This window comes from Stegostoma tigrinum, unplaced genomic scaffold (assembly GCF_030684315.1).
Source record: "Stegostoma tigrinum isolate sSteTig4 unplaced genomic scaffold, sSteTig4.hap1 scaffold_723, whole genome shotgun sequence".
Lineage (NCBI taxonomy): Eukaryota > Metazoa > Chordata > Chondrichthyes > Orectolobiformes > Stegostomatidae > Stegostoma > Stegostoma tigrinum.
In genome coordinates, this window is record NW_026728667.1 from 5,930 (window position 1) to 32,753 (window position 26,824).

The 26,824-nt window shown below is 40.0% G+C and overlaps 1 protein-coding gene across 1 annotated transcript; it reads left to right on the forward strand.

The window, feature by feature from the left end:
- The first annotated feature begins 4,375 nt into the window (after nt 1-4,375).
- Nucleotides 4,376-22,984, forward strand: LOC132209227 (E3 ubiquitin/ISG15 ligase TRIM25-like). Its single transcript, XM_059644341.1, has 8 exons — nt 4,376-4,490; nt 8,805-8,900; nt 10,549-10,779; nt 11,153-11,175; nt 14,748-14,881; nt 15,424-15,543; nt 16,435-16,569; nt 17,576-22,984. The coding sequence occupies exons 1-8, from the start codon at nt 4,485-4,487 to the stop codon at nt 18,097-18,099; spliced, it is 1,269 nt and encodes a 422-aa protein (XP_059500324.1). The 5' UTR covers nt 4,376-4,484; the 3' UTR covers nt 18,100-22,984.
- The last annotated feature ends 3,840 nt before the right edge of the window (nt 22,985-26,824 follow it).

Here is a 26,824-nt window from a genome sequence, read left to right on the forward strand (position 1 = left end):
CAAAATATCTGTGGGCTTGTGAGTTTGCAAGTGCACGGGAAGCATTTGAATTGAAACATTTGTATCAAAAATCTGTACAGTTAGCAGGCCAAGCTGTGGTGTTGTTTTGTTATCAAGACGATTAGACTTCAATTTAGCCGATCCATTTGAATCAAGGATCTGAAACATCTAAAAGATTCTTTGAGAACACAGTCCAAGGATAAACTTCAGCATTCAGTTCACATTTCCAAACCAAAAATGATTTAAAAAAAACTAAAATAATGAATGAACGTTTCACAAGGGAGTGAATTTTTTTGGATGCTGAATGAATGGGCTGCTTTACCCTGGATGGTGTCAAGTTTCTTGACTGATGTTTGAGCTGCACTCATCCAGGAAAATAGCAACTATTTCATCACATTTTTCATTATTTCATTGCAGATGTTGGACAGGCTTTGGGAGTAGGGAGATGAACTATTCACTGCAAGATTCCTAGCTTCTGACCTGCTTTTGTTGCCACTGTACTTATTCGGCTAGTCCTGTTCTGTTGCTAGTCAATGGTGACTCCAGGAATTTGTTACTGGAGGATTCAGTGATTCTAACGTCACTGTAACAAGGGCCTACAGTTAGATCTTTCTAGTTGGAGATAGTCATTACCTCGCACTTGTGTGGAGTGAATATTCCTTGCTACTTGTCAATCTAACGTAGATATTGTCCAGGTTTTCTGCATTTGGACTTGGACTACATCAGTATCTGAAGAGAGTCACGATCAGTGCTGAACATTGTGCACTCATCAGCAGACATCCTCACTTGTGACCTCATGATGGATAGAAAGTCATGGATGAAGCAGCTGAAGATGGTTATCTTGGTTATTAATGATCACAATTAGATTGATGGAGCAGTAATTGGCCAGTTTGGATTTATCCTGAATTTTGCGTACAGGATATATCTAGAAAATTTTCCCCATGTGAGGTAGATGCTGGTATTGTAGCTGGACTGGAACTGCTTGGCTAGGGACACACAAAGTTCTGAAGCACAGGTGTATAGTACTGTTGCTGGAATGTTGTCAGGCCCATTACCTCTGCAGTATCTATTACCGCCAGTCGTTTCTTGATTTTATGAGGAGTAAATGGAATTGGCTGAAGCCTGGCATCAGTGATGCTGGGGACCTCCACAGGAGGCCAAGATGGATTGCAGAGAAATCTTCTGACCGGAAATTGTATCTAAAGCACCCTGAGTCAGGTATGAAAGGAATAATATGAATTTCAGTCCTTTTCAGGTTTTCGTAATGGAATCCTTGCAAACAATCATTTTGTCAAATGTGCTGTAACTTATGTTTCTCTTGTTAACAAACTATTTATTCTTTGTGTTATAAGTACATTGGCAGTCTGTTGTGAATGTGTTCAGCACCAGGCCTACACTGTTAAAATAGAACAATGTTAAGATCCAATAGGCTGCTTTCTTTTGGGGTATGGGTTTTCCAGTATTAACATCAACTGCGGTTATAATGCAGGGTTAAAAGTTGTTGAATGTAAGAGGAATCCGTGAAACTTTAAAGAAACAATTACATTGAGATACTGAACATAGAACGAGGAGTTGCAGTGAAATGTATTACACAAGTTGGAATTTTAAAATGGCTTTCATTTGTTAAGATTTTCCTGGGAGAGTAGAATATGTAACAGTTGGTCAATTGAAGCTTTTGACTGAGACTAAACTGAGAAAGTCAGTGGTTGAAATTGAGCATAAATAAAATAAGTATGTTGTAAGGCTGATATGGTTAAAGTGATTAGTCATAATTCACAATTAAAAGGAGGAAACCTGAAATTGCAATGTATTTTGGATGCTGGAAATGTCAAACAAACATAGAGATTGTTGGAGAAACTCATTAGGACTGACAGCATTAGGAGAGAGAAACAAAATTAATTTTTGAGGCCCAGCATGACTCTTATGAACTCAGTTAGAACTGTCGCCTTAATTCGAATATTAGCCTTCAAAGATCCATTTGGCAGAGTGTTAAGAGATTGTGTAGGATCTCCACCTAAAATGATAAGTGGGAGACCTGCTGAATCTTACCAAATTAAATAGAACTCATGATGCATGAATTACGTAGAAAGTACTCTTCCAGTAGGAAAAATCAGTTCGTGTCATGTTAATAATTTAAAGTGATATTACAACAGGAAGATTAGTCAGGAGAGAAATTTATTTCCAAAAGAATAATTTGGAAGTGAAGTAAAAATATCTGGATGATTCAAGAATGATTTAGAAATTTAAAAACTCAAAATTCACTCTCCAGTAATCTCATTATATAATATATTGTTCCTAAAATGTTAGATGAAATGTTATGGTATCTTGCAGACAACTATCAAGGTAACTTACAAAAATTATTATAAACTCATAAAGCACCTTTTGTAAACTGTGTGATGGAAATTGACGTTCATGTAAGGGACGTTTCACCAATAAAGCAACATCTTCGCAGATTTACCCCAGAGATGTTAGTTCAAATGATTGAAGAGATCAAGTTCATGATGCACTATGATATTAGTAAATTGGGTCACAATAGCTGGAGCTCACTTATTGTAATAATATCGAAACCAATTAAGTCACAATGGTTGGGGAATAAATGATCACAAAGTCAATATAGTTACAAAAGGTAATTCATATCAGATTACATGATTGGAGAGTTATTGAGAGGATTGGAAAAACACAATTCATTACAAAAAAGGATTTGTTAATAGGATATTAGCAAATTCTATTTGCTGATACAGCAAGTAAAATATTAGATTGTAAACTGGATGCTTCATCAAGAGGGCAGCACGGTGGCTCAGTGGTTAGCACTGCAGCCTCACAGCACCAGGGACCCAGGTTCAATTCCCACCTCTGGCAACTGTCTGTGTGGAGCTTGCACATTCTCCCTGTGTCTGTGTGGGTTTCCTCCGGGTGCTCCGGTTTCCTCCCATAGTCCAAAGATGTGCAGGTTAGGTGGATTGGCCATGCTAAATTGCCCATAGTGTTCATGGGTGTGTGGGTTATAGGGGGATGGGTCTGGGTGGGATGCTTCAACGGGACTTGTTGGGCCAAAGGGCCTGTTTCCACACTGTAGGGAATCTAATTATTTCAGGAACTAATTATATCATTGTAAAGTTATGCTAGTTGGAATGAAAAATGCAGCAGCAACTTTTCAATGATTAATAAATATGTCAATTAAGGGACTTTACAAAAATGTTGCACTTGTGTGTACTGTAAACTATAAATTAATACAAGAATCTATTATTTTCAGATAGAAAGAATACGTACTATGGCTGTTTCAACTCAACAAACTGCATGACAGCCATTCACTGGTTAAATTCTCAGCACAATCCCCTGACAAACAGAGTCAAATTGCCTAGTTTAAGATTTCAAGTCTGGTAGTTAATTGTCATCATCATTAATTAGTGCACTCTTCATGGCAAAACCTCTACCAAACTTGCTATAGCCAACTTGCTAACCAATCAACACTCTTCTTCCATGCAATGTAAATGTTGGATTTCCCTTGAATTGGTATTCTTGTGAATTGTCCTGCTGTGTGCAGCAAGGAAAGCTACAACAAAATGTTTCCTCTTTTTAGCATTTTAGCATCCTCTTTTAAATGTTTTATATATATATTATGTATAAACGATATATATACATATTAATAATTTGTTCATGTTAAACTAAACCTGATAGGAGCATTTGCAACATTTGAATTGTCGGGTTGGTTACAAAGAGACAATTTTATTATAAAAATAGCCAAAGATGAATTAACACAACAAAAACACCTTATCTTGTTCCCAAATCATGACAAGACCGGGTAGTAGCTAGAGAAGCAAAAATAGGTGCTACCTTGGATTTTCAAATCCTAAGGCAAATCAGGATATCGTTTTAGGTACATAGGCATGAGCAAATTCCTTCAGAAGTTCCTTCCAAAATTCAGCACTGTTTGTTCAAGAAAGTAAAAAAGATTGAATGAATGTCAAAGGAACTTTTGAAAGCTTGAAAGGTGTACTGATTATCACACCAGCTTTAACAATACTGAATTATGCCATTTAATTTAAGCTGGCTATTGGTGCCAGTTGGTGTTAGTGCAGTTTTATTACAGGGGATTGAGATATGTCTGGATGTTTGTTTTACATGCAATTTAATGAGGTTTTAAACCATTGAGATGAACAGTCCAGTGCACAACAGAATAGAGAAAAATGCTGCTGTTGCCTAGCAACGGGGGTCCAGGGACGTGCAGAAATAAAAAGAGCAATCCAGAAAGTCAATCAGTCTATGTCTTTGCGTGCCAGAAAGTGGAAGCAGCTTTGCTGGATACTGTTTTTGGGGAAGTCTTGCACTTCTTTGATGTTAAAGTGTAGTGAGTTTAGTTTACGGTTTATTTCAAGTGACTTAGAAAAGATGCTTGCTTGAAGGAAGGAGCCCAAATGGCGACACTAAAATTTGCCAAAAAAAACTTGCAGCTGTAACTTCCTGAAAGAACAAAGAGTTTTAGTATGAAGGTAATGGTAACTCTTTGCTGAAGTTGGCAGTTGTAAGAATGTTGCTGATACAAAGGAACTTGAATCATCTTTCGATTTCCGTAATAGATCTTTCTAACCTTTTGTTTATTTAGTGCTTTTCTTGTTTAATGAATATTTTATTCTTTGTGTTAAAAGTACATTGGAGGCCTCTTATAAGTGTCTTCAGTAATTCTCTGCCACAGTTAAAAAAGGAATGAAGAAACAAATATTTATAATTTAATATAAAGAATCGCGTACAAGTGAGATTTGCTAGTGAGTCACAGTACACATCATTATATGAAATAATGCAATGTTGCATGATCTTGCTTTCTCCTTTGCAGTATCATGACAAAATGAAGCCACAGGAAGATGTTCCTTAAACAAGTTAGTATTTTCCTTAGCTCAACAGGCTCTGTAAATATTCCAAGGGAGCCATGATTAAAAACCATCTGAACGTGGAGCTAACAAGAAGAGGTAACAAAAGAAACCAAGCAAAGAAATTGTAATGATATGAATACAGATAGCCCAACCAAATCAGCTTTTATCCCTCTATTTGTAACACTGTAAAATTAAACTATTGAAGACCCCCAAATTCCAGTAGTTCCTAACCAGACTACAGAATAACCAAGTCCAGGCTTTTCAAATAATTAATTTCCAGGCATCAGTTTGGTTTCTTAAACAAAAGAATTCACTATTTATTAGATACACAATAACTTTTGCAGAGATGAAAGTTAAGCAACAAAGTCGGGCTGATTAACATCTGCGGTTTAAACATGAAACATTTGTTTTCACTCCCAATTCACACAAAAGACAGGCAGGCCAACAATCAAAGGAGTTGCTAACCATCAGTCTGGGAGGGTGAATAGTTGTTATTGGGGACTGTTAGTAACAAACAACTGTGATAGCAGATGCTTTGGTTGTAATCTTCCAAGATGTCCTAGATTCCAATGATTTGGAAAACCACAAATTATACATCTGTATTCAAGAAAGGTAGAAGACAAAAATCAACAAAGTAAAGTCATTGGGAATATTGTAGAATCTATTAGTAAGGAAGTGGTGGCAGGAAATTTAGAAAATCTTAATATAATCGGACAGAGCCAACATGGTTTTGTAAAAGAAAAATTGTTTTTGACAAATTAGAGTTATTTGAGAATGTAATTAATGGGATTGATAAAAGGAAATCAGTAGATTGGTATGTTTAGATTTCAAAAAGACATTTGATGATGCACTTCATAGAAAGATGGTGCACAAGATATGAAGTCATAGTCGATATATTAGGTGGTAGAATGGATAAAGGATCGATACAAAGTTAGGTTGCAAAACAAGTTGAGAACAATATGAGAAGCCTGCAAAGTGATGTAGATAGGTTGAGTGAATGAGCTGACAAGTGGTGGATGAATTATAATAAGGGAAAATACGAGGCTGATTACTTTGGTGAGAAAAATAGGAAAACAGAATATAATTTAAATGCAGGAGATTTGCAATATCCTGTGGTACTGACCTATAAACCATTATCCATGAATCAATAGGTGAGCAGATGAAGCAGGTATTGGGAAATTCCATGAAATAGTGATCTTTAATGCAAGATATGGAAGACAGAGCTCCTATTACAATTGTACGGGACGTTGGTGAAGCCACAAATGGTACTGGATACCATTTTAGTCTCTCTAATTAGGGAGGGATATGGATGAATTGGGCATAAAGAGTGATATTGGTGTAATGGTCATGTCACTGGGTTTCTAATCTTGTGACCCAAGTTAATGTGCATATGTTCAAATGCTACCATATCAACTGGGGAAATTTAAGGCTAATTTAGCAATAAACCAGGAACTAAAAGCTAGTCTTAGTAAAAGTACCATGCAACTATCATTACTGATGTTTCTTGAGAATCTGTAGTGAAGTAAGGACAATTTATATTTTTTTGGCTAAGTGTTGGTTTTATTGCGTTTCATGATGGGTTTCTCGCCACCATTTCTCATCGAACCCAGCTCTTTAACTAACTAACTTAAACCCATGGTGGCTCTCTTTCTGGATCCTAGCCCCATTTTACCATTCCAGGAAGATCTCACTAGATATCCACGTTTCTTTAAGAGATTTTCTGCATCCAGATGAGTACTGGCATTCCAACCCAGCTTGTTATCAGAAATCATTCTGAAGACATTAGAGAAGGAGGAATGGCATTGTGATTCTCTGACAGGGACCTCCGAAGGAAGGCTGTCCCTTTCACAGGGAACCAGCAAAGAAAACAGTTCCTGGTAGCCTTGCCTGATGCCACCAACTGCTCAGTGCTGCAAAATACCAGATGTATCAGTCCCTTTTGCCTCACTAAGTTTTTAAAAAAAAATTCATGGGATTGTGGGCATCACTAGTTAGGCCAGCATATATTGCCTATCATTAATTGCCTGAAGGGCAGTTAAGAGTCAAACACATCGTTGTGGTATTGAAGTCTCATGTCAGCCAAACTATATAAGAACAATTGATTTCCATCCCGAAAGGGTATTAGTGAACCAGGTTATTAACTAGTTTATTTATTTTTTAAAAATTGAATTCTTATCATCTGCCCTAGTGGTTTTGGATCCCATGCCCTCCAAACATTAGCCTGGGGTGCTGGGTTACTTGCCAAGTGATATTACCTAATGTCTTGTCTGCCATTCCACTCTATGTTGATGCTTGCATTTCCATAAAAGTCAATGGTTCTGCAATAAATCTGTTTGTTTGAGCCTCTGTGTAGCCCACATGCAACAGTGCCACCATGGTGCCTAACATCATGCCCATGCAGGATGTACCATGGAGTGATATCGGTGTTGAGAGCCTGCTGCATGTGGAAGCAAGCTGTACATGGCATATATATACAGCAATGAGTTCTGCTAACACCATTGCCCCCTCAGTGAAACAATTAGATAAGACAATTAGATTCCCTACAATGTGGAAACAGGCCCTTCGGCCCAACAAGTCCACACTGCCCCTTGAAGAATCCCACCCAGACCCATCCCCCTATAACCCACACACCCCTGAACACTACAGGCAATTTAGCATGGCCAATCCACCTAGCTTGCATATCTTTGGACTGTGGGAGGAAACCGGAGCACCCGGAAGAAACCCACACAGACACAGGGAGAATGTGCAAACTCCACACAGACAGTTGTCCAAGGCTGGAATTGAACCCGGGTCCCTGGCGCTGCGAGGCTGCAGTGCTAATCACTGAGCCACCGTGCGGTCCCATGCATTACTTTTTTTCCCCTGGGTACTGTGTGCAAAAGTGTCAGTTTTGAATTAAGTGGTCAGCAAGGTCTGGAGCAGGGAGCTGCACAGCATACAGGGTGCCAATTCATTAAGGTACTGACAGATTATAGAGCCCTTGTCCTGTGCAGTGCACATGTCTGCATAATGTTGTTGATCTGTAAAGGGCTTCCCTCCCACACAGGCTGAGATACTTACCATGCCTACTTGTGATATGGTCATAGACATTTTCTTTCCAGTTGTTCACTTTGTACTTCCAGCACAATGGAGGTGACAGCAAGTGCACTTTGTATAGTAGTTTCCAGTCTTTGCTTCTATGTACCAGTGACTACCTTCACATCCAAATTTCCTTCCTGATAGCCCTTCCCATGAATCCGGTAGACTTTGCACCTACCCAGATCCCTCCTATTCAATATGCTTATATGATCCTGGTCCTTTGCACCATTACCCTTTGAAGCCAGCGTGATTCTTACCATGGGTAAACTCCCCTCCCGCATGACCTCATTGCCGTCTATGATTTACTGCATCTCCCCATGTACAAATACATGCAATGATCATCTAAAATTCTGTTGCCCTTTTCCTGACTTGGATCAAGTCCTGTGCTTGCATCACCCCTCTGCTATCTGACTTAAGATGGATCTTTGTCTGACAATGCCTCAGTTGTAAAATTCTCATGCTTCGTGTTCAGAAAAGCTGTTCAGATTTCTTCATGGCCTAACCCCTCATTGTCTCTATAATTTCCAATATTCTAACCCATTGAAGACATTACTCCTCTTCAATTCTGGCCTTTTGTGCATCACCAACTTATTTTGCCTACCATTCTTGACCATACATTCAACAGTCTAGTTGTTTAGTTTGACAACTCATACACTAAAGACTCTTCACCATGAAAGCGCTTCTAAAAATACTTCTCCACGCGAGATTTTTGTCAGTTATTCTAATACCAACTTCTTTGTCTCAGTGTCAATTTTTGATTGTTCATGCTTCTGCAAAGAATCCTGGAATGTTTTACTGTGATAAAAGCATTATATAACGCAGGGTGTTATTTTAAACACTTTCTATATGTCATTCCAGGAAGAATTAGAGAGAGAATTTGAGAAGCTTCTGGAAGACCAGGAAACTTATTCGAGAAAACAGCGAAACCTGGATGGATCGGAAGATGAAATAAGAGTAGGGAAAAGCGTAATTGGGTTTCAAAACTATTTGTTTCCTCACTGATTAAATGTGCACATTAGAAACACATTTTTAAAAGGAAGTGTTTATTTGACTGGTGCTGAGTTACCGATTACACTGAGTTCCTGTGTGTTTGATGTGTGGGGAAGCTGTTTAACTCTCCCTGCATTTCCTGGGAATATTATTTCATCACTCAAGACACTGGATTTACTGAAACACACATAGTCCAAAGCTGGCAATTGAAAACTTGCTCTGGAGCCTGGATCATCTGAAAATAGAAAGGAAAGGGAAGAAAATCCCATTAGCCCCAATGAACCTGCAGGCAGTTTTCAATCACACACCCCACTGATTCACAATGAGCCATGTCCTGACCTGGGAAAGACAAATAGATGAGACAATAAACACCTAGTGAAATTTCTCTGCAGCATCCTTTTAAAGGGTGAGAGTGACACCATCCCATCACATGTTCAGGGAGTCTGTTCCAGAGATCAAGGACCTTGGTGTCTAATATAACCAAGTCTAGATATTTAATTCACAGGCCCTTTAGTCTGACTACCTGATACATCTCAAATACCTCACCCAATCAGTGAGTCTGACAATCCCTCCATCATTTTAAACACCTTTGTCATGTCCCTCTCAGCCTGCCTTTCTATCAATCACCTGATCCCCATGGAGCTGATCTCCTGAACTAAAATTTGTCAGACTTTGTGTCATTCTAGTCACTATCCACAAAATCGCAATCTCCGTCACCAGGTGTGGGCGCCAAAACAGGATCCATCATTCCCGACGTGGATGATGTGATGATGCTGTGGCTTTAAGAGGTTATTTTGTCCTAGGTTCTTTTGAAGACAGGTTGTAAGGCAGAAGTACTGAGCAGTCTACCAAAACTATGAGAGTAAACAGCTTGTAGGGGCTTAGGGTATTTTTTTAAGTTGGTAAATAGAAGCAGCCTGAATGAGTGGGGTTGAGCGCTCACAGATCAAAGATTTTCAGTTAGCTTTCAGAGGTTGCTGTTGTGGGCTTGATGAAGTAGAAGAATGTTTTCCCTCTTGATTACAGCCAAAAGCTGGAGGTTCTCTTCCTAGGCTGCTAGATTATGTGAGACAATATCTGTTGTTCCAAATTTGTCTTTTTGCCAAAAGGTGGATTTATGGGATGTTACTATATTGGAACAGTTAATTAATAATAGTTAATATATCTATTATTCTATTACATTTTCCAGTAGAGTTGTTATTCTAAATTCCTTGTTCTTTGCTTGTATTTTAAATGTAGAGTTTAAATAAATTGTGTTTTACTTAATATTGAGTAGCTTGACAGATCAAATTGCATCTGGAACACAGCACATTACAGCTGTCTTTAAAATAAGGAAAAGTTAGGGTCTTTGCTACTTTCTTAGAATATTTTGAGGGGATCTGGTGTGGCCCATAACAATGGAACAGGTGACAGCACTATCCCCAGTCTAAAAACAGTGCTTTTTCTTTTAATCTCATGATAACCCTGATGAAACTCTGTTTTCCCTCCCAGTGGGCAACCCCACAATCTTTAATGGTGATAGGTAGTGATCGGAACAAACTGTCCTGTCTTGTGCTCGGGGTAACAGCTGTGGGGAAAGGCTGTTTGTAATAAGAGTTGGTTTGGGTTGCAGACACAACTCAGTGAGCTGAAAGAAAATATATTGAAGAATTTTGCTGAATGGAGGAGAAAGTTAGAGGAAGATGAATCATCCGTGCTGACAGCAATCGATGAGGAGGGACTTCAAACTCTAACTCAGATTAGGAACTATTCCGGAGCATTAAACAAGATGATTGAACTGGTCACATCAGTGGATGGAAAAACCCAGAATCTGCAACAGGGTGACACTCTCTCTTTTATTCAGGTACATTTTGAATATAAACAAATTGTGTGGAATGGGCTGTTTCTGTGGAGATAGAGTGAGTCTGAATTGTTTGAAGGTTATTGGTGGGATCCAGCATCAGCACATATTTGCTGCCCCCTTTGAATTGTCCTAGGAGTGTTGGTGCTGCTCAGCTTTGCTGTAGGACTCTTGGTTCTGCCCTGTTAACCTCTCAGAGTGTTGGTACAGTTCCAGGATGGAGTGCCAGGAAATATGGGATTATTCCCCATTCCTGGGACTGGTGACACTAACTGTTCAACACTGAACTCTTTCCCTCAATCCCAAATTCACTGTTTAGTTCCATTGGATGTTGCTTTGCTTGTTGATTGATTTGATTTTCTCTCTTTGTTCATAGAACTCGAGGCAATTCCTTTCGAGGTAAGTACCTCTCAGTTGCTGCTGCTGACAGGGAAGCTTCGCCTCTATCTGGAAGCAGAGTGAAAGTAGAATCATGGCTGGAAACCATCCCAGATAAAGTGCATTCAAACTGTGGGAATATTGAATGATGTTTGTTATATTTATGAAGTTTATAAGATAGTTATACTGGGACTGTGGCTTTAATTTTGGATGAAATGAAGGAATGAATGGAGATCATGTGATCTATTCTGAATTCTGCTGACTATGGGCCAAATTTCCACATCTGAAGTGAGTAGCAAGAATTGGCAAGTTTTATGGCTTGATGCAACTGCTTGAAATGGTGAGATGAAATAAAATGAGGGGCTAAATATCTATAAGAGCCTGCATTATTTTTTTCAGAAATTCCATTCATTGAGGCCCATTCAAAGCTTTTAACTCACCTCAAGCAATTAATCCTCTTAAAAACAATAAACAGATTTGTATTCAATCCACGGAAAATCATATAGGTTTACAGCATGGAAAACACCTTTTGGCCCAACTTATCCATGCTGCCCAGTTTTCACAATTAATTTCCTGCATTTGGTACATATTTCTCCATACCTATTTCATCTATGTACCTGTCTAAATGTTTCTTAAATGACAAAATAGTACTCACCAGCACCTCTGGCAGTCCATTCCAGACACTCACCACGCTGCATGTGAAAAGAATTGCTCCTCTGGATCCCTTTGTATCTCTCCACTTTCACCTTAAACCTATGCCCTCTAGTTTTAAACTCCCCTACCATGGGGAAAACCTATCAGTCAACCACCTTATCTATGTCTGTCACAATTTTGTCAACCTCTATAAGGTCACCCCTCAGTCTCCTACAGTCCAGGGAAAAAGTCCCGGTCTATCCAGCCTGTCCTTGTAACTCAAATATTCCAGTCCAGGTAGCATCCTAGTAAATCTTTTCTGCACTTTTTCTGGTTTAATAATAGCCTTTCTATAGTAGGGTGACCGGAATAAAACACAGTACTCCAAATGTTGCCTTACTGACATCTTATACTGTTGCAACAAGACGCCCTGACTCCTATACCCAGCTCTGTGATCGATGAAAGCAAGCATGCCGAAAGACATCTTCACCACCCTGCCTACCTGTGATTCCACTTCCAAGGAACTATGAATCTGTACTCCAAGATCTCTTTGTTCGATAGCACTCACTATTGACTGTCTGAGTCCTACCCTGGTTTGACCTACCAAATTGCAAGACCTTGCATTTATCTAAATTAAATTCCATCTGCCATTCCTCAGCCCATGAGCTCAGTTGATCAAGGTCTTGCTGTATTCCCAGATAGCCTTCTTTACTGTCCACTTTCCCACCAATCTTGGTGTCATCTGCAAACTTACCGGCCGTACCTGTTAAATTCTCCTCCAAATCAATTATATAAATGATGATGATTAACAATGGACCCAGCACCAATCCCTGTGGCACACTGCTGGTCAAAGGCCTCTAGTTTGAAAAACAACCCTCTACTGTCACCCACCTTCAAGCCAATTTTGTATCCATCTGGCTGCCTTTCCCTGAATCCTGTGAGATTTAACCTTACTCAACAACTTGTCAAAGGCCTCGCTAAAGCCCAATGTCTACCATACTGCTTTCATCTACTTTCTTGGTCACCCCTTCAAAAACACTCAATCAAATTTGAGACAGGATTTCCCATGCACAAATCCATGCTGACTGCTTCTCCAAATACCTCAGTACCGCCTCCAAAAACTTACCAACCAGGCATTAGTCACTGGCCTGAAGTTCCAGGCATTTCCTTGCAGCCTTGCTTAAATAATAGCACAATATTAGCCACTCTCCAATCTTTAAGCACTTTACCTGTGGCTGTTAACAATACAAGTATCTCCATTAATTAAAAACCAAAACAACCAGAACAGTGTTCTTAGGAAGGGTCACCAGACCCGTAAAGTTAACTCTGTTTTCTCCTTCACAGATGGTGCCAGACCTGCTGAGCTTTTCCAACAACTTTGTTTTTAGGTGCCCTGCAATTTCCTCCCTAGCATCCCACAAAGTTCTGGGTTACACTTCATCAGGTCCTGGGATTTAGCTACCTTTATGCATTGGACTTCCAGCACTTCCTCTTCTGTTATGAGGACTCTCTTCAAGACATCTCTATTTAATTCCCTAAATTCCCTAGCATCCCTGCCTTTCTGGACGGTAAATACTGAACGAGAAATATTCAATTAGGACTTCACCCATCTCTTATGGCTCCGTACATGGATGGCCTTATGTTTCTTTAAGAGGCTCTATTCTATCATGCAAGATGGTAATAGAGTAGGACGGTCCATTCGGAGCTCATCTACTCTGGCTGTTCTTCTTCTTTTCCTTCTTCTGTTTTTTATCTTATTGCTTTATTTTCTTCTCCTTCTTCTTGTTTTATTTCTCATCAACTCTTGGCCTCCAGCGACAATTGCCAGCCTTCAACAATGATACCCAGCCTCCAGCGAATGACAATTCTGGGCCTCTGGTAATGACTCCCGGCCTCCAGTGATGACACCTGCCTGGCACAGCAGCCTCCCAGCATGGCATGGTGAGCTCCCAGCCTGGTGCAGTGGCCTCCTCTCGTCGGGGCCTCCTGGCATGGTGCAGTGACCTTTTGGCCTCCTGCAGCTACCTCCCAGTATGGCATGTTGCTGGCACGGTGTGGAGCCAGGGCACGGTGTGGGCTGGAAACTAGTTACCAGCATAGCCAGTTGTACAGAACTTGTATTTGTGTAATGTTGGGCATTTTATTTCTCTATTATCTTGTAACTAAAGCAGCTGTGCTGGGTCCTTTGGTATCTAAGTTGGTGCTGTAATTGGTGATGTACAAACTTTTCACCTTACTCATTGGATAGATGTGACAATAAAAGCTGTTTATTCTGTTTGATTCCATTCTATCCTCTGCGTAAAAAAAATTTCTTCACACATCTCCTTTAACTTTCCCTCTGTCTCCTCAAACTACACCTGCTGGCATTTGACATTTCCACCCTGGTAAAAAGACTCTGACTATCTATCCTATTCATGCCTCTCATAATTTAAAATTCTCACTCCCTTCCTCTGGCTAAACACTTAAATTTCCTCCCTTGTCCTTGAGTGGATCTACCCTTTGCCTAGTTACCTTCTTGCTCCTAATATTTATGTAAAATGTCTCGGAATTCTGTTTCATTCTACTTGCAAAGACATTTCATGGCCCCTACTAGTTCTCCTAATTTCTTTTAAGTTTCATTCTGCTTCCTTTATGCTCCTCAAGGGCCTTGTTTGATTTCTACTTCCCAAACCTTACATTTGTTTCCTTTTTATTTTGAATTAAACTTGCAACATCCTTCATCATCCAAGGTTCCTAAATTTTACCATTCTTATCTTTCATCCTGACAGGAATTTGCTGGTTCTGACCTCTGGTCAACTGGCCACGCAGGTCTCACTAGCACATGGCACAGGGAGTACTCCTGATATTACAACCCTAGAGGTCCTCCATTTCAACTTGTACCTAACTTCCTAAATTCCTTTTGCAGAATCTCATTTGAAATGTCCTCACTGATAAAACCATTCACTTCTACTTCATTTCAGACTGGCTCAGACTCGGACAGTCACAGAGCCAAGTATTCCAGAGATCACCCTGAACCTATCTGGTATATATCAACGCCTTCAGAACAGGCTGAACACTTGGGAAAAGTATCAGTCAGAAATATTGGAAATCATCAGTAAGAACTTGCAACTTTTCTCCAATCTAAGGGAATGACATCGGATCGGGTTAGATGTGTTCATACAACTGGGAATATGCCTGAACTTTAGTGTGTGTGTGTGTGTGTGTGTGTGTGTGTGTGTGTGTGTGTGTGGACAGAGAGAGAGAGAGAGAGAGGGGGGGGGGGGGGAGAGGGAGAGAACCAGGAACCTGAGACTCATCCTCAGTCCCCAGTAACACCTGCTTGAAACATTTCTCCCTGAAGTGCAGGCCAGGGAGGGGAAGAGTTACACACTGTCAATTAGTGTCTCTTAATGGGGCACTGTCTTAAGTTTGTTTAAAGTGTAATCTAGTAAAAGGGCTTCCACTTATTAAATGCATTTCATAACATCAGGTCACCCCAAATTGCTTAAAGCCAATGAAGTTCTACTTTGGTGGTTTAATCACTATTGTAAAGCAAAAATATATAGAAATGGAATCTGTAACCCACCACTCAGTGATATGAAAACAACTGGATCTCATGACATGACAATTCCCAATCACAATGTGCTTTGTTTACAGAACCATCTTCTGCCGAATACAGGAGCTTATTGAATGTAACTCCTTCCCAACATAGCTCCTCTGGAGAAGCCCCTGTCCTCACATTGGCTAGAACTGGCGAGGAAGATGAAATATCTGAAGGTCTGTTTATAAACGGGTTTACATTAACTATAACATATGCTTCTCATTTCTCAATTGATCCCTTGCTTTTCTTCTAAGCTTTTAATTTTTAGTCTAACCCTTTCTTTTTATTGCGATATTCCTTCAGTCATGGATTTGAAATTTGAGTTGAAAATTTAAAATAAGAATGTTTGAATTTTTATAGTACCTCTCATAATCTTTCATATCCTCATGACATTCCAAAGTGCTTTACATCCAATGAAGTTCTATATTTGAAGTCTAGTCACTGTTGTAATATACAAATAGACAAGAATGGAATCCTTAAATCACAATTGAGAAACAGGAAAGAGGTAGGTCCTTGCAGTTTCACTATTTCACTATAACGATGTGATTTTTTTGCATTGTTAGCTTCCACCGAATATGTGGACCCATCAGATGTAATTCCTTTCCCACTCAGCACCTCTGGGGCAGACCTTATCCCAGTGAATGTCCTCCAGGATTCGCCTCAGACTGACACGGGAGCAGAAATATCCCAAGATATGTTTGTGATGTTCAATGAAGTTCAACCGGCTGTAACTTGTATTTAATCTGCTCAGTTTTCAAGCAATCCCTTTTTTTTCTCTTGACCCTTCCATTTTGTAATTAACTCTGTTTTGGTGACATTTCTTCAGTTAGTGATTTGAGATTTGAATTTAAAGAGTAAAATAAGGAATGTTTACATCTTTATTGCATCTTTAATAATCTCAGGATTTTCCTAGATGCTTTACAGCTGATGAACTTCTTTGTTTGACATGCAGAACTGTTGTGATGTATGAATATATAAGGATGGAATTTATAACCCACCATTGAGTAATGAAGGAGGCTGAACCTTTCTGTGCTACAATTCCTAATCACTGTGTGCTCTGTTTACAGATCCAGCCTCCACTGAACACAGGGATGCAATGAACAAAACTTCTCCCCAAGAGAGTTCTTCTGGGACAGCCACTATCCAAGAGAAAATTATCCAGCCATCAACTGGGATCAGTGGAACAGCAGAGATATCCCAAGGTGGGTTCATAATTTTACATAGAAATCAAGCCAACTAGGATTTATATTTTTTTATAATGTTTACTCAGGCAGAATTTAGTGTAAGGAGTTTGAAATTCAAGATCCTGCAACTGTTCTTGCAATGGACTTGATTTTTTTTTTCTTGACACAGGGTCTATGTTAGTGTTGGTATGTAGTGTTGGTAAATTTGATGTAAAATGGAGACAACAATTTAACACACAGAGTGGACATCAGCTTCAACACAATCCCCAACCAATCCTCATCACTCTGTGTAAACTGATAGAAGCTCCAATCAGACTGTAAGCAGAATGGCTTAGTAATGTGGGGAGAAGGTCCAGGACATATTCCTATATTCAGGATGTAACAGTAACATGAGGAAGATAGCCCAGGATATAGTCCTGTACTCACGATGGGACAGTGGCAAGAAGGAGAGAGTCCAGGACACACTCTCTGATATTCAGGATGAGACAGTAACCAAGGGAATGAGCTCAGAACAAACATGTGTATTCAAGATGGGATAGTAATATCAGGAAGACAGCCCAGGCACTCTCTTGTATTCAAGATTATATAGTAATAGGAGGGAGAGAGCCCAGGATGCAAGTCCTGCATTCAGGATGGGACAGTACCAGAGGGAATGAGTGTAGGACACATTCCTGTATGCTGCATGTTACCAGCATAAGTGTTCAGATTGTGGGGATGTGACTGTGTTGTACACTGATGATTCCTTCTGTTGTGTTCAGGAGAATATATCCACAATGCTTGCGTGATGAAACTGACTGTCATGCTGTATCTCATGTCAGTGTTTGCATTGAATAACACTGGGATCGACACCCTTCTCTTTAACAGGGATCCTGACTGAAGGCTGATTATTTAATACGGGAAGAATCTAGTCTAACAATATGGGTCTGACAGTGTCTGGGAAATACTTACATTCGTAGCCTGCAGCTGTTGCTCATTGATCTGAGTTGAATAACTGTGTCTGACCAATCTTTTCTCTTTTCTTTAGAGAAAAGTCCATTGAGTCTGGATCCAAAGACAGCAAACTGTAACTTGATTCTGTCTGATGACCTGAGAACAGTGACATGGACTGAACAGCAACAACCCTACTTACCCCATCCAAAGAGATTTAAATATCTTCCTCAAGTCCTTTGCTCCCAGAGCTTTTCCTCAGGATCCTATTCCTGGGATGTGCAGACGGATGGGAATTATTGGAGAATCGGGATTGTATATGGGAGTGTGGAGAGAGAGGGAGAAATCTCTTCCCTTGGGAACAACAGTAAATCTTGGAGTTTGGATTTTATTGCTGGTTATCTCACAGCCCGGCACAATTCTGAGATCACAGTCCTTCCATTGCTTCCATCTATAAATAGGATTCGAGTCCAGTTGAATTATGAGGCTGGGACTTTATCATTTTACCAAGTTACTGACTCACTGAAACATTTATACACATTTCAAACCACATTCACTGAACCCGTGTTTCCAGCATTTTATAGTTGGGACAAATCCCTAAAACTGTTACTTTCAAAATGATATTTGAAACTCTGACACTACTTCTGGTGTCAGTTAATTTGGTGATGCAAGTTTCTAGATTTTTCACTCTAAGTAAGACAGAAACAATTTAAGTGTCCAAGGGAATGTCCCTGTATCTGAATATTGAGGCCTGAGCCAGTGTTTGTGCCTGGCATTTACACAGGCTAGAAAAAGCTCATTTGAATGGAACTGTGGTACGACCTCAAAGTTGAAAAGCAAAGTGTTTTTATTTACATCAATTTAAGGAGCAAGTAAATTCTATTCTTCTTCTTATCCACATCCCAAGGAAAGTTAAGTTTGAGATATTCCATAGTGAAGATTCAGCCAGAATATATAAAATTAAGTGTCAATTTTGTTTTGCGTTTGCTTCAGTTAACATAACTGAGTTTCCCTATCTGATGTCTTTGCTTCGGTTCCCTTTATCTGATATCATGGGATCATAGGAAGGTTATATCACAGAAAGAGGCCATTCGATCCATCATATCTGTGTCAGCTGAGTAAATTACTGTAATCCCACATTCCCTAACTTTATCCATAGTCTTGCAGAATACAGATCCAGGTTTCTTTTAAATACATTGGAAATTTTTTGCCTCAGCCATCAAACTGGGAAGTGAATTCCTGATACCTGCATGGCCATGCCATCCTTAATTCTTCTACCAATCACTTTAAATCTTTGCCATCTTGTAATTGACCCGTCTGCCAGGGGAAACAGATCTTCCCCGCCCAATTTATGTAAGCCCCTCATAGTTTTGTACATCTAAATTTAGTCACCCTTCATCCTGCTCTGTTTTAAGTAAAACAGCCCTAGCTATTCAATATTTCCTCATAGTGACAATGTTGAAGCCCCGGCAACATTCTTGTAAATTTCCTCTGTACTCTGTTGAGAGCAATTGAAATGTAGTGACTGTGACTATATATGAACGCCTGCTGTGACCAATATGTTATGTTATTGCAGTGTTATATCTTTGGTTTTGTATTCAATACCTTGCTCAATGAAATAAAAGCATCCTTTATCATCTTATTTACCTGTTTTTACACCTTCAGAAACTTGTTGACATGCAGTCCAATTCATCTCAATTCCTCAATTCCTTTATTCCTCTCAATGGCCCCCCATTTATTCTGTAATCCCTAGCAAGTTCCTCCCCAAATGCATAACTTCATACTTTTCTGGACTGAATTCCATTTACCACTTTTCTGCTCACTGAACAAAACCATTGTGTCATTCGGAAGTTAATAGCTATCCACTAGAGTAACAAGTATCCAGTCAAATGATTTCTGAAGAAGAGTCCGGACCCAAAATGTCAACTTTCCTGCTCCTGTGATGTTGCCTGGCCTGCTGAGTTCATCCAGCTCCACTCTGTGTTATCTCAGACTCCAGCATTGGCAGTTCTTTCTATCTCTGGTCAAATCTTTTGTTGTTTGCAGATTTCCCAATCAAGTCTCCCATGCTTAAGTCTAAATAATTAAATTATAATAACAAAGGGCCCAACACTGAGTTCTGAAGAATTCCAGTAGAAACCGTTTTCCATTTGCAATAACTTCCATTGACCACTGCCATTTGCTTCCTGTCACTGAGGCAGCTTTGGATCCAACTTGAGATATTCCCCAGTATCCCATGGCTTTTAATTTCACTAATGACTCAGCTATATGGGAGGTAATCAAATAACTTGTTAAAATCCATGTCAACAATATCACTCCACTCTTGCCAGATTACCTCTTAGCTTTATAGTTTTTGCCTTTCCCCAATATAGAAATTTTACTCCTGTCTAATTCTTGTCACTTTCCATAATGATGCTAAATCTAAGAGTGTTGTGATCACTGTCTCCAAAAGGGTCACCAACTACTACTTCAACCATCTGCCCATCAATTTCAAAAGACTGACACTGTTTAATTGTTGGACTAATTGCTGGATATCTCTTCTGATGATGCAATTTCCAGGTCTTTCTGCACAAGGATATAAATTAGGAGCAGAAGAAGGCCTTTTATCCCCTCAGGTTTGCTCTCTCATTAAACACAATAGGAGCTGACCTGTTGGTGTTTAGAATTCCACATTCCCGTATACCCTGATATTCTTTTGTTCTCTTGCCTAACAAGAACATACCTCCACCTTAAAAGTATTCAACGATCCTGCCTCCACCGCTTTCTGAGGCAGAGTTCCAAAGTCACACAACCCTCTGAGAGAAACAAAGGTCTCCTTATTACTGCCCTAAAAAGGTGACCTGTAATTTTTAAGTAGTGCCCACTGCTCCTAAATCACTCTGAAGAGAAAATATTCTTTCCATGTCCACCTAGTTGAGACCATTCAGGATCTTATAGACTTAAATCATACATCCCCTCATTCTTCCAAGTTCCAGTGAAAACAGTCCAAATTATCTAAAATTTCCTCATGACAGTCTGCTTATTCCAGGAATCCATCTAGCAAATGTCCCTTGAACATTCTCCAACTTATTTCCATTCTTCACAAGATAAAGAGACCAAAACTACCAACAGAAAATAGTCATACTAATGCCCCGTATAACTGAAACAGAATTTCATAACTTTTATCTTCAGTTCCTTTCGTAGTAGAATATATCATTTCATAAGCCTTTGTTAACACTTGCTATATCTGTATACCAATGTTTTGTGATCCATTCACTAAAACACCTGGATCCTTCTGGACCTTGGAATTCTGTAGTTGTTCTCTGCTTAATTAATACTCCGCTTTTTTGCTCTTCCTGCCAAAGTAAGCTACTTTGCATTTTCTCACACACTATCCCATCTACCAGACATTAACCTCAACCAACATATATCTGTAGCTCATTATGCCCTGTTTACAACATAGTTATCTACTTTGTCTCATCTTCAAACTTAGCTACCATGGCCCACTCGCCTTATCCAAAATAATGATATAAGTTGTAATAAGTTGAGGGCCCACCTCGAATCCCTGCCATTCATCAGGTCCAGCCTTACATAAGACCCATAAATGCAAACTTTGATTTTCGCCAGTCAGCCAATTATATAACCGTACTGCTGAGCTACCTCTACAGCATGAGCTCTTATTTTGCACAATTACCTTCAATCCGACACATTGACAAATGCCTTCTGGAATAAGTCAATGTGCTCCGATTTATCGGTGCATGTTACTCCTTCAAATAATTCCAATAAATTAGTTACTATTTCTCTTTCATAATATGATGCTGAATCTTCCCAACTATCTTGGATTTTTCTAAGTGCAGAGCCATAACCTTCTTAACAATTAATTGTAACACTTTCCCATGATATATATCAAACAAAATGGTCCATAGATTCCTGTTTTCTGTCTCCCTTCCTCCTTGAATAGAGGAGTTATGTTTACTTTGCAGTCTGATGGAACATTTCCAAAATCTGATGAATTTTTGAAAATTAACAATAAAGCATTAGCTATTCTTTCACCGTCTCTTTCAGGACCCTGGGATGAAGACCATCAGGTCTTATCAGCCCTGCTGATGTATCATTCCCCGACCCCCTCCCCGCTTTTGCTGATGTTGCTGCCAGATCTCACCCTCTGATATTATCAGGTGCCCAGTGCTTTGTCTCTTTTCAGGATCCATGTGATCTTTCTGCTTTTCTTTGTTAAAAAAAGTTGCTTCTTGTGATTAATCGTCATTTGTAGTGTTACAATTGACTTAAATTGTATAATTTCTCTTCTTTGTTATGTAATTGTTGTGGTATAAATCTCAATAATGGATCATAGTGGTGACAGGCATGCCTGCATTAAACTCCCTGTTGAATCGTAATAATGACAGCAGACACACCTCTATTAATCTCGGTACTGAATTGTAGTTGCACAAATAGAACATAGAACATTACAGCACAGTACAGGCCCTTCGGCCCCCGATGTTGCAACAACCTGTGAAACCAATCTGAAGCCCATCTAACCAACAGTTTTCCATTATCATCCATATGTTTATCCAATGACCATTTAAATGCCCCTAAAGCTGGTGAGTCTACTACTGTTGCAGGCAGGGCATTCCACGTTCTTACTACTCTCTGAGTAAAGAATCTACCTCTGATGTCTGTCCTATATCTATCACCCCTCAATTTAAAGCTATGTCCCCTCATGCTAGCCATCACCATCTGAGCAAAAAGGCTCTCACTATCCACCCTATCTAATCTTCTGATCATCTTGTATGTCTCTATTAAGTCACCTCTAAACCTTCTTCTCTCTAACGAAAACAGCCTCAAGTCCCTCAGCCTTTCCTTTTCAGACCTTCCCTCCATACCAGGCAACATCCTGGTAAATCTCCTCTGCACCCTTTCCAATGCTTCCACGCCCTTCCTATAATGTGGCGACCAGAACTGTATCAGAACTGTATTCCTGTTACTCCTTCCAAAGTGAATTACCTCACACTTTTCTGCATTAAACTCCATTTGCCACCTCTCAGCCCACTCTGCAGTTTATCTATGTCCCTCTGTAACCTGCATCCTTCCACCATATCCACAACACCACCAACTCTAGTGTCATCCGTAAATTTAGTAGCTCATCCTTCTACACCCTCATCCAGGTCATTTATAAAAATGACAAACAGCAGTGGCCCCAAAACAGATCCTTGCGGTACACTACTAGTAACTGAACTCCAGGATGAACAATTCCCATCAACCACCAACTGTATTCTTACAGCTCGCCACAGTTAAATTTTTCATAATAACTTTAGGTTGAACTGTTTCTATTAGGAGTGGTGGCAAGTTATAGCAAAGCCCCTAGATCGTGAAGCCTGTGACCCAGTGAGCTCACTGTTTTACTGTAAGCATTTCAAGAATATGCATGGTTATTTTTGTTAGTATTGTGTCTGTATGATTATTACAAATGACAGAAATCTCTATTTGTTTAACTCCTATGAAAACTAATAAATGCTTTTGAACTCTATTACCACGTGAATAATTTATGAATTTATAAGTCAGAATTTAGTAGTTAACACAACTTTGTTAGCTTAGGTGGTACAACAAACCTTTCAGAATGTTGATCTGGGTTTCTCTGATTTTTAACATTGCTTCATTATGCTAATTTACTCCACCTGGTCCATTAACATACTGTAATCTAAATGAAAGTTTAGATAAACCAATACTTCCTCTTCTACTATAATTATTTGTATTGGCCACAGTCAGATACAGAGAGATGCACTTAAATGATTTTGAGCCCTTTTATTATGGGGTCTATGATATTATGAGACAAATGGTCTGTGGGTATTTGTAACCAGCCTAGACTTAACTCACCCTTTTTAATTGTCCCTGCATTTGTGCACTTTATATTTCCTAGTTCTAAGCAAATTGAACCATCTGATAAGTCCTCTGTTAGCAGTGCAGTGCACTCCTTGACCAATACTGACACCCTCTTCCTCTTCCTTTTCCAAACATCTTGATTAGGATTTTGAGCTTGCGACCCTCATACAAACAGAAATTGAGGAGAATCCCCTGAGATATTGGGGCCTGCAAACTCTCAAACTTTGTTCCTCGTTTGAAGTGAGGAGGTGAACATTTTTTCAAATCATGGAATGATAGAATTCCTACAGTGTGGAAACAGGCCCTTCAGCCCAACAAGTCCACACCAACTCTCAGAGCAGCCCACCCAGACCCATTCACCTTTAACCTATCTAATCTACACATCCCTGAACACTACGGGCAATTTAGCATAGCCTTTGGTCTGTGGGAGGAAACCGGAGCATCTGAATGAAACCCATGCAGACACAAGAAGAATGTGCAAACTCCACACAGACAGTCACCTGAAGTTGGAATCAAACTTGGGTCCCTGGCACTGTGAGGCAGCGGTGCTAGCTTCTGAGTCACTGTGCCACCCAAAATTGTTATCATCTGAGTTGTTTGGCATGGTTCTAGTTTCAGTTGAATACTAAGACTGATCTGCATGCAGAATGCAGTGCTGAAAATCGGACAGGATACCAGAAAGAATCGAGTTTCAGATGAATTGCTCACTCACAATATTCTTTCCTTGCATTTCCTATTTGCCTCTGCTGAATGCTTGCTTTTGATGCAGGCTGTACTATTTTTTATTTGCTTGCATCAAGGGTAGTAGTCATAGCTAAGCTTCTCCCAAGACTCAAACTCAATCTCAGAGCTCCTCTGAAGAGCATTCTGTGTTGTTGTGGACTTCATTTGACTGATGTGAGAGAGTACACAACATTTAAATTCTCCAGAGAAAATTTCCTTTGGTAAGTGAATAATTCCCAAGTGCAGTAGCGGCAGCGACAAAGCTGGCTCCTCCCGGTATCGGTGGTGTAGAGATTCATGGATGAGGGGGGTGATCCAAGCGCAGAGGAAAGAGCAGGCCCAGTGCAAAGAAAAGAATGAGCCCAGTGTGGAGGAGAGTAAGCCCAGAAAGGAGGTCAGCAGCGAAAGATGACATTGTCGCTGGTTGGATTTGGTGCTGGCGGTGGTAAAATGGCAGTGGGTGGGAGGGCATCACAGCAATATCGATAGTGGCAATAATCTTCAACATTGGTATGCCCAGTGCAGGAGGTGGCGAAGGTGGTTCAGCCCAGCGGCGAAAGATGGCACCTGAGGATCAGTGACTTTGACATTATTTGGGTCTGATGAGGTGATGGTGGTTCTGCACTGGTTCAGAACTCATACATAGATGGGCTTCTCTTTGAACTATACCTTTTTATTTTCTCTTTTTCTTAAACTATCAAAATGGTGCCGGATTATGGAGACAAATGAAAGCTTTTCACTACATTTTGTTGTATTTCATAGAAACATACTTGTGACAATAAATCATTCATTCCTTCATTCTTGCATTCCTTCATTCATCATTCTAGAAACATGACCAGCCCAAGTCAGTGGTGACTGTCCTGATGGAGTGAATATCTGGCAGGTCAGCTTGGCTGGATACTTCAGTGTTTTGTCCTACCATCTGATCATCGGTAGCTCCCAAAGGCAGCTCAAGTGAGCGTGGTCAAGGTTTTGGGCAATAACACTAGTTCACAGTTCAAGTCTCGCATGCATGTAGGTGAGTGAATATGACTGATATATGTAGATTTTTAGCTTTTTAGGCAGATTTACTCCTCTTTGTTGGAAGTTTGCCAAAGGCTACATTTGTTTTGGCAATTGTTGCATATTCTCATGACCAATATTGATTGCACAAGAGACACTTAGTTTCATTCAGATAGAGGATGTAGATTTGGAAAGTGCAATGTAAAAAGCCTTGGCAAATTTCTGCAATGCATCTAGTAAATGGTGTATGCTGCTGCAAATTTGGATATGAACATAGAACATTACAGCGCATTACAGGCCCCTCAGCCCTCGGTGTTGCGCTTACCTGTGAAACCAATCTGAAGCCCATCACACCTACACTATTCCACTATTATCCATATGTTTATCCAATGACCATTTAAATGCCCTTAAATTTGGCGAGTCTACTACTGTTGCAGGCAGGGCATTCCATGCCCTTACTACTCTCTGAGTAAAGAACCTACCTCTGACATATGTCCTATATCTATCACTCCTCAATTTAAAGCTATGTCCCCTCATGCTAGCCATCACCTTCCAAGCAAAAACGGTAGCACTACCCGCCCTATCTAATCCTCTGATCATCTTGTATGTCTCTATTAAGTCGCCTCTTAACCTTCTTCTCTCTAATGAAAACAGCCTCAAGACCCTCAGCCTTTCCTCATAAGACCTTCCATCCATACCAGGCAACATCCTGGTAAATCTCTTCTGCACCCTTTCCAATGCTTCCACATCCTTCCTATAATGCGGCGACCAGAACTGTATGCAATACTCCAAGTACAGCCGCACCAGAGTTTGGTACAGTTCCAACATGCCCTCATGGCTCTGAAACTGAATCCCTCTACCAATAAAATCTAACACATCGTACGCCTTCTTAACAACCCTATCAACCTGGATGGTAACTTTCAGGGATCTATGCACATGGACACTGAGATCTCTCTGCTCATCCACACTACCAGAAATCTTATCATTAGCCCAGTGCTCTGTATTCCTGTTATTCCTTCCAAAGTGAATCACCTCACACTTTTCTGCATTAAACCCCATTTGCCACCCCTCAGCCCAGCTCGGCAGCTTATCTATGTCCCTTTATAACCTGCAACATCCTTCCGCACTATCCACAACTCCACTGACTTTAGTGACCTCCACAAATTTACTAACCCATCCTTCTGCACCCTCATCCAGGCCATTTATAAAAATGACAAACAGCAGTGGACCCAACACCAACCCTTGCGGTACACCACTAGTAACTGGTCTCCAGGATGAACATTTCCCATCAACCAACACCCTCTATCTTCTTACAGCTAACCAATTTCTGATCCAAACTGTTAAATCACCCTCAATTCCATGCCTCCGGATTTTCTGCAATAGTCTACCGTGGGGAACCTAATCAAATACTTTACTGAAATCTGTATACACCACATCAACCCTCATCTACCTGTTTGGTCACCTTCTTAAAGAACTCATTAAGGTTTGTGAGGTATGACCTGCTCTTTACAAAACTGTGTTGGCTATCCCTAATCAAATTATTCCTTTCTAGATGATTATAAATCCTATCTCTTATAATCCTTTCCAACACTTTACCCACAATCGATGTAAGGCTCACTGGACTATAATTACCAGGGTTGTCTCTACTCCCCTTCTTGAGGAGGTGGACAATATTTGCTATCCTCCAGTCTTCTGGCACTATTCCTTTAGACAATGATGACATAAAGATCAGGGCCAAAGGTTCTGCAATCTCCTCCCTAGC